Raw genomic sequence first — 15,889 nt, 5'->3', positions numbered from 1 at the left:
TGGTAAAGGTATGCTTGATTAGGTAGTTTACTTCCACCTAAGTTTACAGCCAGTGTTCACACCATGTCGCATGAGGTGCTGAGCCATCTTCTTGATCCTGTCTAACATTCCGGTCAAAATAGCTTGTAACCCTTTATAACTTGTTAACATACTCTCTAATTTTTATTAATTCATATATTATTCATTAAAAACCGTGTATTTGTAATACTTGTATATAAGATTAACGTTTGCAGTAGCAATAAATAATTAGAATGAAACCTGTTTGACTGTTACAGCTGGCGTGTTCAGTGTGAGGCTTGTATCCTCTGATGCATCAGAACGGTGTGGACTCATTCCTGGGACGTACACTCTGGTTGTCACTCAGGCCGCTCTACAGCTACGAGACGAGCAAAAGATACTGTTTACCTGGCCATACAGGTTCATCCGGCGCTACGGCTACAAACATGGAAAGTTTACTTTTGAAGCTGGACGAAAATGCGAGAGTGGTGAAGGAACTTTTCATTTAGAACATTCAAATCAACAAGAAATATTCCGTTGTTTGTCCTCAAAAATGAAAAATATGAAAAAATTGTTGACGGGAGAATCTTTGTCTTCACCTTCAATAGTCTGTGGTGATAGTCAGTTTCATGCTGCGTTGGGTATGATGGCACGATCCCGAAGCCCACTTCCCCCCTCTCCTACTAGTTCGACCCCTCTACTAGACACAGAATTGGGTCCAATATCATCAGTGAAGCCACTGATGCCTGTTCCAGCAGAACCTCTACCCCGTAACAGTAAACCACCGCCTCCTCTCAAGCCCAAACCTGCAAAACCCCCCAGAAAAAACCTTCCGAACAGGATAGATGACCGCGAAGAAAACGTCAGTAATGACATTAGAGTCTCACCCGGAGATACAGACTACGATGACATTGAGGTGAGAAACGATGCTTGGAAAACAATGGGTGTGGGTGTTTTGCCTCACTCCGAAAGACCTTTCTCACTTCTTCCGCAAGAACCGCACGATGTACAGAATATTGTCAGACACCATCCCGAAGAACACCACTATGACAGGTTGCATCATTTAGGTCCCACTTCTAAAGTTCACACTAAACCTGGCTACAGACAGATAACAGGATTGGTGCCTCCTCCTCCACCAGCTCCCCTACCTCCTCTTGATATCAGAGCAGCAGACGACTCTCACCTTGGCTACGGAGTCATACGCAAGAAATCTGTACCTGCTCAAGGACCTCCTCATCAGGTATACAACGATTTAGAATATGCTATTGTTTGCAAGTCAAATAAAACAGTTATTATATAGGGAAGGGGACACAGATTAAGAGAAACAAATGAGTCTCTTATGAAAAAATTAAATAATTGATCAAACAAGTGTGATAATATTTTATGGATATAACTTATGGCTAAACTATATAATCATACTAAGTAAATATGTATATTCAATACAGCCTGTTCTAGTTAAAGTTACACTTTTAAGAGCTATAGAAAAGTAAGCATTCTGACTCTTAAATTAATTTTAAATATTGTTGGTCTTGATGTGATTGTTAAAAGTGGTAATTTTTACCTCATTATTTAAAATTACCAGATATTTCAAATCAATATTCTTAAACCGCAAAGGTGTTTTCCAGTCTCTTATTTTTCAATTTAAGGAAACATATCCAAATGATTTGATTACTGCCACTCTAAGATAAGGGTTTTTCTTGTTGTATTAGGTTTTCTATAAAGATACTGTGTGTCGTTGACAAAATATTGTTTGAACAATTTTATACTTATTCTAAGTCTCTAATATTTGAAGATTTTTAAATACCTTATTACGTATAGACTTAAAAAAGTCCAGATTTCAGGAATATTTTTAAAACTTAAATGCACTCCCATATTATTAAGGTGTTGAAAACAAAGTTATTTGTCTCAAAATATTTATGGTTAATATTTTTCCTGCAAAGGGAATAATGAGGCTTTTATGTTTAATCAAAACAACTCTCTAGCACATTCCCCATTGCAGCAAACAAAACTCTCATTGATGCCATTGTATATTGTTCGTAGTCCAAATTCAATTATTTATATGTTAATAAATTTGGAAAACCTGCAGACTAAGCAAATTTCCATTGCCCAGATAAGATTATAGATTATACTTAGGTATATTTTTTTATGTCAGATTTATTCCCTACTAGCCGCTATACCCGTGCTTTGCGATGGGGAATAGCCGCGGAAGGAAAAGTTTGGTTCCTCAAGTCTACCGTATGAAATAGTAAAACATCTTTAATCAATTTTAGAAGCAAAATCATTTGCATCACTTTTGTAATCTAAAAGTATATATTTTTTTTACTTAGATAAGTCTGAAAATTTATTAGGCTATTCAGTACAATATGAGTAGCGCCATAGCCTTCTCTAATACGAGGCCGCGGCGAGACAAAAGTGGCAACACCAATGTCCCGTCAAACCGAAACCGCTGTTGCACTAATTTATAATGGATCGAATAGGAAATGTTTATGTTTACACTTGAGTTATTTCTGTTATTACCATGGCATTATGTATGACGTTGCGACATTGCCACGTACAAACGTCACCGCCTAGTGTGAGAGGAGGCTATGGTAGCGCTAATAGACATATGAAACTGAGTACTTGAACCTTGAGAAATGATGCTTCAATAAAAGGGTATTTACTTGAGAACCAACCTATATTTAAATCTGATGCATCAGGGTACACATTGATGCAGCAAATGAGTTAGTTGACATTTTGGTGTAACACAAAATAGATATGTTTTACCTTTTACCGGGAATCATAAATCATCCCTGAAGCTCATTATACATATTTTAAGCGAAAACGTTGGAATTTCTGGTAGTAATTAAAAAATTACTTACTGTTAGTGAAAAATTTGTGTAATTAATGTTTCCTAACTTAAATAAATAAATACATTATCAGAGTATCTCTTTGTAAAAAAAATCTATATTTAAAGACTTTATACAAACGCCTGTAAAGCAGATTAACATTGTTAACAAAAATCTAAAAATATCATTTTATTATGTAAACAATGTAATTTATCTACCGTTCCCAAAAAACTCTATTATTAAAATAATAATGTTTCAGAGCCTAGGTTGATACAGCTACGGTTGAGTGAAGATTTTTAAACATACGTTTTCAGGAAAAGCACTTTTAAAATTTTTTGTTCTGTTTTTTGAAACTTTTATTTTTTCTAAATTTCATTATCATTTAAAGTTTTATAAAATGTCCATGGTGACGCAATATCTGTGGTGATTTTTTATTAATAGAGCATTGTGATGGAAAAACACAAAATTTTGTCACGACCATCACGGACATAAAACTGAATGTTAAAAATAGTTAATATTATTTTTATAACTATGTTTTGATATAAATTAATTGACTTTTATGGCCATTATACAATAAACAGCTCACTAAGCTTTTGGTATATTTGGTCTTTCTAGAAAAAAAAACTCAAAAAAAACCAATAAAATCTTTTTAAGATTGTATAACTCTGAAAAAACTTACCTGAGACCCGAAAAATCATTATGTTTTCACAGAGATGTGCTTCTTTTGTGTAGGATAAAACATTGAAATATGATGATATTTTAATTTTTGAAATTTTTATGATAGAAATCATAAACGAGTTGGTCCCACAAGCGATACGGTCGTGAATTGTCTGGAATAATCTAAATCTTTCTAAACAATCCTTCAATTATACTGTTAGTTATAATAAAAATATGTGTTTCAATTTAACTAAACTGTTCAATTTACAATGATATTTAAGTTATTGTCACGACCAAACACAGTATAATCCATAAGGCTGGATAGGTCGTGAAAAAACCCGCGATGGTCGTGAAACTTTGGTCGTGACATTACGTGTTATTTGGCTCTGTTCTGGCGGTAGCCCTGCACCTCATGTTCGAGGATACAAAGTGGATTTCTAGGTTAATCTAGCAATTGAAATATCTTAAAAACTAAAATTAACGCCATGTCTACTTCATCGAATGACTACGTACGGTCATGGACACACCAAAATTACAAAAAACACAAACTTGCCTTTATTAGTCTTTTAATTCCTCCTTTCAACTCGAAACGACCGGCACTACAATCCTGATGTACACCCCGAACTAGTCTCTAAAACCAACTGACTCCATCGACGCCAGGCTTGCCACTGTCGTGCTCCAAAGTTGCCAATTTTTCCCTAATGGTCGTGACGTCAAATCGAGGGACAGACCTATTTAGTCATGGTAGTCAGTTTACAATGAAAACAAAATTATCAGATGCTCCTTTTTCGTAAGTTTAATAACTAATGATGTAATAAAAATATGACATTATATATTTCGGCATGAATAATTATTCTAAAAACGGCATGAAAGTTGCAACCCTAAGGACACGTGACGGTCGTGAGTTTCGAGACTTTAAAAATACAAAAAAAATACCTAGAACCTATTTAAAGCCAAATAATTGTGTGTAACATGTTGCCCCCGTCCCAAAAAATATTGAAACACATAATGATAAACTACATATTCAGTATCTACGAAGTAAAAGGCCAGGGACATAAAAACGTACGTTTCAAAATTTTCACTTGGTTACAGAATCTTACTTATTTCTCAAATCATAGACACAATCCTAAAATAAATTAACCCATCACATGGTTCGGTTGTACAATATATTATGATTAACCAGCTGTTTCCTTAGTTACTATACTCTGTCTGAATTTAATGTGCGGTTGAAGGACAAATTTGTTTTTCCCTGCTTTCTCCCTGGCCCCTGCCACCACAACATATTACCCTACAGCTGATTCATACTGTTTATAATTTTATAACAGTTGTCACTTTGTTTACATTTTAGTTGTAAACAACATTGTGATTATTCTGATAGTATTTTGTGCAGTTTAATATTATTCAGACTGTGTAATATTATTACTTGATTAGTGTTAATTAGAAATGGCCAAAAGGTGCCAAGACATTACAATTCAAACTAAAAACACAATTTTTAGTGTGTACAATTATTTAAAACAGCTTGTAACCAGCAAACCAAATGCGACAGTGAGGGAAGTGTTCAATCAAACCCAAAAGGCTACAGCAGAAGCTTGTTCTGTTTCTCTTCAAACAGTTCAAAACATAACGGGAGAAGAAACAAATCCATTGCAGCACATAATATGGACTCCGAAGATTGTAATAAAGAAAATATATCAAAAGAAGCAACATTTTCTTCATCTCAAAGGAAAATATCCCACAAAAAGTGGATAACTGATCTAGACCAATTCGACAAGGACGTAGTCCGAAGAACTGTTTTTGATTTCTACGAAAGAGGAGAGTACCCGACCTGCAGGAAGTTGAAGATTGTGCTAAAAGACAAAATTGGATTTAGTGGAAGTAAAGATTCTGTATGTAAGATACTTAGAGATGTGGGATTTAAGTTTAAAAAGACTAACAACGGCCGAAAATTCTTAATAGAACGGTCTGATATTGTCGCTTCCCGGGTAGTATTTCTAAGAAAGATGCACGATTTAAGGCGGCAGGAAACTCCTCTCCCAATTGTATACCTGGATGAGACGTGGGTAAACCAAAACCATGCAAGAAAGTGTATTTGGGAAAGCTTAGATGGCAAGGGAGGGTTTCGGGTTCCAGTAGGGAAGGGTTCTAGGCTTGTCGTGTGTCACGCTGGGTCAGCTAAATATGGTTTTATAAAAGACGCACAGCTCGTATTTCAATCAAAAAGTAATGTCGATTATCACCAAGAAATGAACCATATAGTTTTCCACGAATGGTTTCTCGATTTACTGAGAAGCCTAGAAGAGCCATGTATTATTGTAATGGATAATGCCAGCTACCATTCGAAACAACTTAACAAAATTCCAAGTTCAAAATCTAGAAAGGCAGACATTGTGAAGTGGCTATCAGATAATGGTATTGAACACAATCCAGTCCACACAGTAGCAGAACTCCTTACCACCGTACGGCAGCATAGGCACAGCTTTCCTCCGCGGTACGAACTGGACGAGCTTGCGTTGCAGATGGGTCATGAGGTTATTCGCCTACCACCCTACCATTGTCAATACAATCCCATAGAGCTAATTTGGGCTCAAGTGAAAGGGGAGGTGGCGCAAAAAAACACGTCTTTCAAAATAAAGGATGTCAGGAACCTTCTAGAAAATGCCATGAACCATGTAACAGTAGAAGACTGGAAGAAATGTGTAATTCATGCTGAAAATATCCAGGAAGAAGATTTTTTTAAAGAAGGACTTCGTGACGAAATCATGGAACCATTTATTATAAATCTGCATGATGACACTGACTCTGATGGCTTAAGCGAAGATGATGGTGAATATCTTTCCAGTTATGAGAGTGAATGATGTAATGGAACGTCTCCAGTACTTTGTTAACGTCCACATTACAGTTAACATTTGTTAAATTTACATCATTAGGTTCATTTTGTGGTTGTATATATAAAATTATATTTATATATTTTTACGAGTTTTGTTTTCTATTTGGTGTGTACTAAGGCATATTTGCCTTTTATTATTAGGGATTTGAAATATTTATACAATTAGTAAACAATGGAAAAAGCAAAAAATGTAATATAGCTGCTACATACAAATGGTTTAATTTGTGTGCACCTCCAAACATAACTCGTTCATTCAAATATAGTATGATCAATTTGTTATGTTAGTTTATCCTCAGTAATAGTAAGAAGTGATTAAGATAACGAATCTGCACCGAGTAGACATCATTCTTTACTGACCCCAAAAGGAAAAAGTCCAGAGAAGTCATATCTGGACTCCTAGGAGGCCATTGGATGGGCCCTTCTCTGCTAATCCACCAATCGTCGAACTAGTATCCAGCGCCTCTCGCACACTCAAACTGTAGTGTGGCGGCACTCCATCCTGTTGAAAATAGACAGGGACATTCCCCATCTCAATGCCACCCAGTTATGGGGAAAAATACTCATCTAACATGTCACATTAAATGGCAACGCTTGTATCCCCTGAAGTACTAACCAAAACCTGGGAAAAGTTCAAATTTCACTTAGATTTTTGCCGGGCCACTGATGGTGCTAATATCGAGTTATAGCCTACTAAGTTTCTAATAAAACTTAAGAATTTGAGCTTTAAATACAGGGCCTGATTACCCATTAAGCTAATTCGGCTGGAGCCTAGGGCGCCAGTCAGCCAAGTGTTTTAGGGGGGCGCCAGACAGCTAAGACTTAAAGTTGGGACCGGGGGCGTAAAAAATGTTTTATTCAAAAAAAGGATTCGCGCAGATAGGGAAGGAGGTGGGGAAAGGTGCGTTCGGCAGATTTTCATAATCATTATATCCATATACAGGGTGTCCCGGAACTCTCTACCAATATTTTAGGGCATTGCTCCTGGGTAAGAAACATAACTAAATATCATATTTAAACTGTCCGGAAGTCCTTAGTTACTCACACAGCCGCCATTTTGTTTTTTTTAAGTTATTAATTTTTTTCTAAAGAACGGTTGAACATACGAAATTTAAACTTTTCACAAACATTTATGACAACTAGACAAAGCTACCAAAAAATTATCACGATTATTTAAGTTCATTAAACAAAATGGTGGTCATTTAAAATTTTTGTAAAATCAATGGTTTTTGAGTTATTTAAGAAAGAAAATTTTAAATGACCGCCATTTTGTTTGATGAATTTGAAAAATCGTCATAATTTTTTTGTAGCTTTGTCTAGTTGTCATAAAGGTTTGTGCAAAGTTTCAATTTCTTATGTTTAACCATTCTTTAGAAAAAAAATAATAACTGAAAAAAACAAAATGGCGGCTGTGTAAGTAACTAAGGACTTCCGGACAATTTAAATATGATATTTAGGTACGTGTCTTACCCAGGATCAATGTCCTAAAATATTGGTAGAGAGTTCCGGGACACCCTGTATAAAACATTAAACATAGTCTCTTAATTGGTAACAGTATTTGCCTTTAAAATGTTTCAGTTTTTTTTCGGACACCCGGTATTTAAAACAATCCATCAAAAGCATAAAGCATAAATGCTAGTCCAGGATTAATATTACATTATAACAACACTTCTATTGAAATTAAAATTGATACGTAGATTATTATTGTTAAAATAATTCTTCTAGTTTTATTATATGTGTAGTTCAATCATAATAAACAAATGCTTTCTAAAATACCTGTCTGCAATATAAAACAGATGATTGTTACGGGGATTTTAGTGTAGAAAAGGGTAAATGAGTGGGAGATTTACCATGATAGGGAAATCATATGTTGAATTCCAACCGCACAATAATTTTAGACAGACTATAGTAAGTGTAATTAATTCAATAGTTATTTGAGTAACTAGTGGTGCGAAGTGACACTTTGCTGCACATGAGAGAAATGCTTATGCTCGAGCCGAAGGTGAGTCTGGAAGGTTTCTCGAGTGCAGCAAAATCCCTTTGCCACTCATGTTACACATTATATTTTCCCTACAGTTGCAATAAAGCATAGAAATAATTAGTCTTTTAAACACCAAACAAAGATTAGGTTAAATCCAAGTGTTGAACGAAATGGGAAAAGACTGCAACAGCTGATCTTAGTTGTTGTATCTTTAAGTGTTGCCAACATAATTTCAAGCGTTCACGTATTATGTGCATAACAAAAGCACACTGTTTGTGTTTTGTGTTGTTTTGTTTAAATACTGGAGTGTGGCAAAAGTAAGTTAATGCAGCAATTAGCTACTTTGCGTGCTATTATCTGTACAGATAGCCCGCTTTGTCAGGTAACTGTAGGAAAAAGTATTATTCTGTTCAAATGTAAAAAAATCTTTTCTTTGTATGGATAACATAGGAACTTTAAAGACCACTGGGGCACAGCCCTATTAGAGCTTTCAAAAATTTTATTTCACACAAACACCCCCGGTCACATATAGCGAACAACTTCCTAAAGTTTCATGGCGATCGGATGAATGGTTTAGCAACACATAAAGGAAAAACATACAACAGACATAAAATGAATTTTAAATCAAAATCAAATCAATTTATCAACACAAAAATAAATTGATTTAAATAACATTAGTTTTAAGAATACAGTACATAGATTTCCTGCTACAAGGAAATTAATAGAGTGTTTTAGGGATTTTCCTTATAGGGAAATAAGCTATTACTGTAGGTCTCATGGTAAGACCTAGACCCGGGACCGATTTACTTTTTCCTTTTGAGGTCCCCAGAGGCCAAAAACACCATCCGTTCATATATATGTCCGTTAGCGCGATATCACGAGCAAAAAAGATCCGATTTTAATGAAATTTTGTACAAACATGTAAACCTACGTTTATTTGAACAAGTTTGCGAACCAGCATCATCGGGCTATGGGAATGGGGGTTTGCGGGGTAAAAATTGATTTTCCCCATTTTTGGCCCTAAAAACACAAAATGCACAAGATAATTTCTCTCCAAACTGTTTTGTATCGCTTGAAAAAATAATTTTGTATATTGAAGCGTTGTTGTATGCCCAACGGTTACGGAGATAATTTTAAAAAATGTAAATTTAAAATTCCAACGTTATTCTTATGGAGAATAAATAAACCGTTGTAGTTCACTTGTTTATGGATATATTTTAACCAAATTTGGAAATTTTGTTTATTTAATACTAAGCTATCATCATTGCAATAAAAAAACACACCTCAATATGTTCCCTGTAGCAGCAAACCTAAGTAGGCCCTACTCACTAAAATTAATGTACTTAAATAGGAAATAAATCTGACGATTTTTAGGGAATACTAGAGGACCCATGCTGCTCCGCAGCGTTAAACTAAAAATATAATATCCAAGAACTAATCAAATTTATGAGTTTTGATGAGTAATACAGTATCTTGATAGGTACTGATTCATACGATTAATAGCTCAATTTAAAGCCTATAAATACAGTACTGATTATTTTGAGTCTAAAACATACATGAACAATACTGAAGCCATTGATTTTTAGTCATAGAAAACCCTTACGAAAAAATGTTTATGTTAGTTTTTCTCCTTGCGTTTGCTTGAAACTCGTCCGATTTTAATAACTAATACTTAAATGAATGCAGGTATTTCACTGAAGTTCCTTAGACCAAAATAACTGGTGAAATACATCTTAAATTGAAGTAAAAATTTGAAAATGAATCAAATAATTTTTTTCGTTCAAATAATACAGTAGGTAAATATATGCCGATGCATTTACTTCGATGGCCGATGCTTGATGTAAAATCATTGCGTTTATGACTTCAATTTAAGACCTGAATCATGAAAATTGGTCGGATAGAAGAGCCAAACGCACTCGGAAAAGAGAAACCAAATTTAACTCCCATAAGAAAATTTTGTTGACGTATAAGCCGAGTGGGGTTAAAGATAAATATATGCCCATGCTTGATGACAAATCCTTGTGTGCACACCTTCAATTTGAGACCTCAATCATGAAAACCGGTCGGGTAGAAGAGCCAAACGAACTCGGCAAAGAGAAACCAAATTTAAGTTCCATAAGAAATACATGGGGAGCAAATTTCGTTTACGTATACACCGAGTGGGATTATAGATACATTTATGCCGATGCTTGATGGCAAATCTGTACTTGCATACCTTCAATTCGAGACCTCAATCATGAAAATCGGATATGAACAAACTAAAATAAAAATGGGGTTATTGATCACTGGTCGTCGGTAAATCCCAAAATAATTACATTTTTTATTGTTTGGAATTCAGCAGCGCGCTTCAGGTACGTCCGATCTTAATAATCAAGGGCTCAAATGAAAGCTGGTATTTCACTGAAGGTTCTTAGACCAAAACATATAGGATTACGTAATTATAACTGAGGAAATATATTCTTCAATTGAAGTAACAATTTAAAAAAAAATCTAATTTATGTTTTTTGGTCAAGTAATACTGTAGATAAATTAATGCTGATGCTTGATGGCAAATCTACGTGTGCATACCTTTAATTTAAGACCAAAATTATGAAAATCGGTCGGGTAGAAGAGCCGAACGGACTCGGAAAAGAAAAACCAAATTTATCTCCCATAAGAAATGTACAGGGAGCAAATTACGTTTGTGCATAACTCAAGTAATACGTCAGATAAATGAATGCCGATGCTTGATGGCAAATCTACGCGTGCATACCTTTAATTTAAGACCAAAATCATGAAACTCGGTCGGATAGAAGAGGCGGACGGACTCAGAAAAGATAAACCGATATTTTTTAATAGCCTATATAGATTTTAGTAGAAATCCAGCCAGGTAAATGGAAATTCGCTTAGTCTGCAGGTTTGCTGCGGCGGGGGTATTTGTGAATTGTAATAGTTCAGTATGATACAAATCAGTTTTTAAAAATGAGCAAAATATGTGAACGAGCAAATTACAACAGTTAACTTAAATCCACAAGAATAACATGGGAATTTCAAATTTACAGTTTTTTTAATGTTCTCCTTGACCACTAAGCACATATAAACACTTCAACGTATGGTGCTAAATTATTGTGTTTTCGAAGCTCTACAAAATAAGAAAACAAAATTGCAAAATTTTATGTAAAAACTTACCCTAACCCCCCCCCCCCCCCCAAAAAAAACCCCATTCCCATAGTCCAATCATGCTGGTTCCCGAAGGGGACCTCAAAAATAAAAAGTAAATCGGTCCTGGGTCCGGGTCTTGCAATGAGACCTACAGTAATAGCTTATTCCCTATATGAGAAAATTGCTAAAATTCATTAAAGAAATTTCAAAGTTCCCTTAGTTTTTACTGTTTTTAGGTTTGCTGCAACAGGGATGTTATTTTAAAGATGTGACTACCATTGCCAATTTATATAAATAAATACACAAACAAAAATTAACAACTTCATAATTGGTACATGCTATTGTTAATGAAGGTATTATTTTATAACCAGACCAACAATGTGATACCTCTTGTTCTTTAAAATGTGTGTATGTTTGATTTTTGGGGTTTCTGAAATTTTAAAATACATATCATTTACTACTCTAACTTTTTATTTACAGAAATCCGCCGATACTGAACTTCATTTACCTGTTTTGTAATCATCAAAGCATCAGACTGTATTTTACGTTTTAAAGGTAGATTAGGATATTAATGTTCTTCTCAATTAACTATTTTAAATTTTAATTAATTTTACAAGCACATACGAGAATAAAGTACAAGTGAATTTGTATCCTTTTCCAAATTCAGATATAATAAATATTTTATACACATGCTTTGTATGAACTAGGTTGTCTATTTTACTATTTTTAAGATATACTAAACCACTTAAATTATGCTTTTGAAAGACTGTGCTGTTTTTACAAAGGTATTAGTATTAGTTTTGATTTCATAATTGTTATTATATTTAACATTTAATTGAGGTTATTTTATTTTGATGTTAAAAAAAAACTATAGATATGGATGCGTTACTATGTTTTGATGGTTCAGTTAAACCGTATACTAACCAACACAAGTCTTCTCATCCTCTTGTAAAATTTGAAGCTTTTTTCGTGTCTAGATAATAATGTTGGTGACACTGGGTGCTAGTGTCAACAATTTTTGTTTAAATATTGTTTTGGGGCTAATTTTATGATTTCAGCTTAATTGTTTGGTTATATATCTAGGGGACAAGTTAATGTTTATGATTAGATTGTACAGTAGAGCGTCAAAAATCCAAACCAATTAGAACCATAGGTAGTTCAGATTAACGATTTGTTCGGATTATCAAACATAACCTAGAAATGCCAAATAGACACATAATTAGGACTACAGTATTAAAAACACAGTTCTAGGATACAGTAAATGAAATTTTAAAAAATGGTTTTTGTACTTAGGTATTTTCGGTGCATTACTGTAATTTGTTTCTTGAAAAAATATGTAGAGTTTATACATTGCAAACGAACAAAACACTGTCTGGCTCGGTGTGTTCACTCATTTTCCCGCCAGGTGGCGACTTTTTGGCCTGCGAAATTGTAAAACATCTGTTGTCTCTGTGCTAATTCATTATTTTAAAACCCTCAGGAGCAATTCAGTTTTTTAACGTTTAAATTTTCGACGCTATACAGGGTGGTTACAAATTAAATAGACAGTTTGTATTTAATTTAATATACTGTTTGTGTATTTCATAACCACCCTGTTCTGTATTTTGTTAACCATGTGATGGAAAACTAATCAAAGTGTTGTAGAATGATAAAGAATTTAGTGCCTATTAAACCATAGGTAGTTTCCGTATTAAATTACATTAAAAAGACCAGATTAAAATATATTTACACTACATTTACATTCTATATTGTCATTGACACCTACCACCACTTACTCGTAGTATGCTATAGTAATACGTTAAACGTTACTTAACACGTTAGCTGCAATATAAATTAGCCTCCTAAAATGCAAAATAAAACTTTATTTTTAATACTTAATTGTAAATTATGTCCAGATTGTCCAATAAGTAGATTGGAGATGAATACGCAACTATAATAGAATTATTTGATCATTACGAACATCATACGATACGTCATTAACGTACTACAATTTTAGTCGGCCATGACTGGTCCTGATCCGTGTACTGTTGCCGTTTAGTGTTTTGGTCACACAATCCCACAGATATTCAAGCACTATTTTGAGGTTAAGTTACTTCCACAATGCTACCCTTCAATCATTATTGTATTCTATTCCTTGACAGGAAATCTAATCCAAAACCACACATGCACTGTTTAAAAAGCACTGTTATAGTAAGATACAAAAATTACCGAACCAAAAACGAATAACACCAAAATAAAGTACAAAACCCGGACAACACGCGGCTGCCATAACAACGTTCCCTGCCGAATGCTGGGCTCACACCAAGGCCCAGGATTTTGTTAGTAAGGCAGTACTACATTTCTACATGCCTTTATTTTTGGGTAAGGTTGCCTCAACAGTATATTAAAAGGTAGTGTTTATAGAATCCCACAAATATTATAACACATGTTTGTGTTATGTTTCTATAAATTTGTTATTTACCTTGTTAAAGAATAATTTTCTATTTATGTTTTTGAAATCGTAAACTAGACTAGTGATTACAGAATACAGATCTTGCTATTATACCTACCTTTCCTCTAGACTGGTTGATGTAAAATTAACGGTAATGATCGGTACAACACAGGTGAATAGGGAGGGGGCGTTGTCATAATACTGGCATTATATCCTGATTAACTACATTCCTACAATCAAAAAGCTTGGTATTCTCTAATGCTTCGTTAAATTAACTAAGGGAGAAGTTTCTTCTATTTGTGGTAGCTTGGTGGTAAATTTTAGTTGCAGTATCTGTATTTACTTAAACATGTGCAATCGTACCATACATGCCCTTTGTATTTATTGTATTTAACTAGTTATTAACGACTGATTTTGTGTAACTTATATATTATATAGTGCTATTTTTGTATTTAAATCAAAGCAATATGTTACATTGTTTGTTATATAATATATAACATCTCAAGTTGTGCTTTAGGTTATAGAGACCATGTTATATTGTATGTTTTGTTTTATACAGTTTATAAAACCATTGTATATAGTTGTTTGGTATAAGCTCATAGTAGTTTTTTTATATTGTTACCATTTTTTTACATATGCATATTATGTAAATACATTATTTTATATGATTTGTACTTGGTTGGTGCTATTGTGTATCAGGCTCAGGTTTGACCAAGTATTTTAGTAATGTTATTTAAATAGTCCAAAACTGAAAAAAAAAACAATTGATCCTTATATAATAGATTTTTAACAGTAATTGAAAATCCCTATAAAAACTGTTGCCAAATTAATGACCATTGGTAAAAGGATAATTAATTATTGCATCTATTTCTACTCTGTTGGTAAGTATTAATTGCAGACACATTCAAGTTCATTAATTATTTATCAAATGTAATGAAAACCTTTTGCAATGTATCTGTAAGGCTAATAAGCTAAAATAAGGTTTTAGAAAACTTATTTAAAAACTTATTTAACTGATTTAGAAAAGTATTTGTGGTCACTTATCATAAGTTTTCATGTGCCAATTTAGGATGGTTACTTTGGCTTTTTAAAGAACACTGACTTCATTTTTGTTGTGAAATATTGTTTTGTGTTGAAAAGGCTTGTTAATATCTTGAGATTTTGTTTTGTGTACAACCATTTCCAGCATCTTAGCCTTGAAATACATACCCTGAATAAGTTTGTGTCTTCTTGAAAAAATCTAATCCTCTTTCAATTCAATTATTATCAACCTACAAATATATGCCAGTTTATGGTGTACTGTAGGATTTGCTTTAAATTATCTCTCGGTTAGTATAGTTTTATTGGGTGTTCTTAAATTCAAAAGGATGTTTTATCAAGCAATTTAAGTTTTAATTACATTGTATACTTGTAGCTATTTTATATTTTTATTGCACATATGTATAGGATATTCCTAAGTTATTTTTAAGTAAATTTTGTGAATAAATATAAATGATAAATAAATGAATTTACAAATAGGTATTTCAATAAATGTGTTTATAAATCAGAGGTTAGTTTTCTTAAATCTCCTTATTGTTTATAACTGTTGAACTTTATGCCATTTACAGTATCATACATTGAAAATATTTTCTTTATAACCAATGAAATTAGTTGTTTAAACTTGAGTCAAATTTTTTTCAACTACATTTCAGAGCCTAACGATCTAGTCCAGTAAATCTGTCAGAAAATATGGGGTTGCTGTGCAAAAGGTCGGGTAGTTCTGGTTTTTGGATATGTTGTTAGTATTGGGCCCATAACATAAAATCCAAGTTATCCACCTCGAGATACTGCCGCTCGCCGCGGGGCGCGCCACTTGTTATCGAAATATTAAAAATATGGCAATTCCTATTGTTTTTCACTCAATCTTTCGAACCGTTGATTTTACAGAAAATTTTATATTATTACATTAAAGAAGAATAAATTTGTGACAGTTT

General features: G+C 33.6%; 1 protein-coding gene across 2 annotated transcripts in view; it reads left to right on the top strand.

The window, feature by feature from the left end:
- LOC129000456 (docking protein 2) overlaps positions 1 to 15,462 on the top strand; it is a 53,617-nt gene extending 38,155 nt beyond the window's left edge. Inside the window, exons 4-5 of one of the 2 annotated variants that reach the window (XM_054428499.1) lie at positions 276 to 1,237; positions 11,966 to 15,462. In XM_054428499.1, the coding sequence (XP_054284474.1) occupies positions 276 to 1,237; positions 11,966 to 12,004 (1,001 nt within the window). In that variant the 3' untranslated portion in view covers positions 12,005 to 15,462. Of the gene's footprint in view, positions 1 to 275; positions 5,315 to 11,965 lie in introns of those variants that run through there. The other variant, XM_054427717.1, reaches the window with a different exon arrangement.
- The last annotated feature ends 427 nt before the right edge of the window (positions 15,463 to 15,889 follow it).

This window comes from Macrosteles quadrilineatus, unplaced genomic scaffold (assembly GCF_028750875.1).
Source record: "Macrosteles quadrilineatus isolate MER2022 unplaced genomic scaffold, UCM_ALF_1.0 Scaffold_1__1_contigs__length_201487025, whole genome shotgun sequence".
NCBI classification, from domain to species: Eukaryota; Metazoa; Arthropoda; class Insecta; order Hemiptera; family Cicadellidae; genus Macrosteles; species Macrosteles quadrilineatus.
Note: the sequence above shows the minus strand (reverse complement) of the source record. Positions and strands in the feature narration are given on the sequence as shown.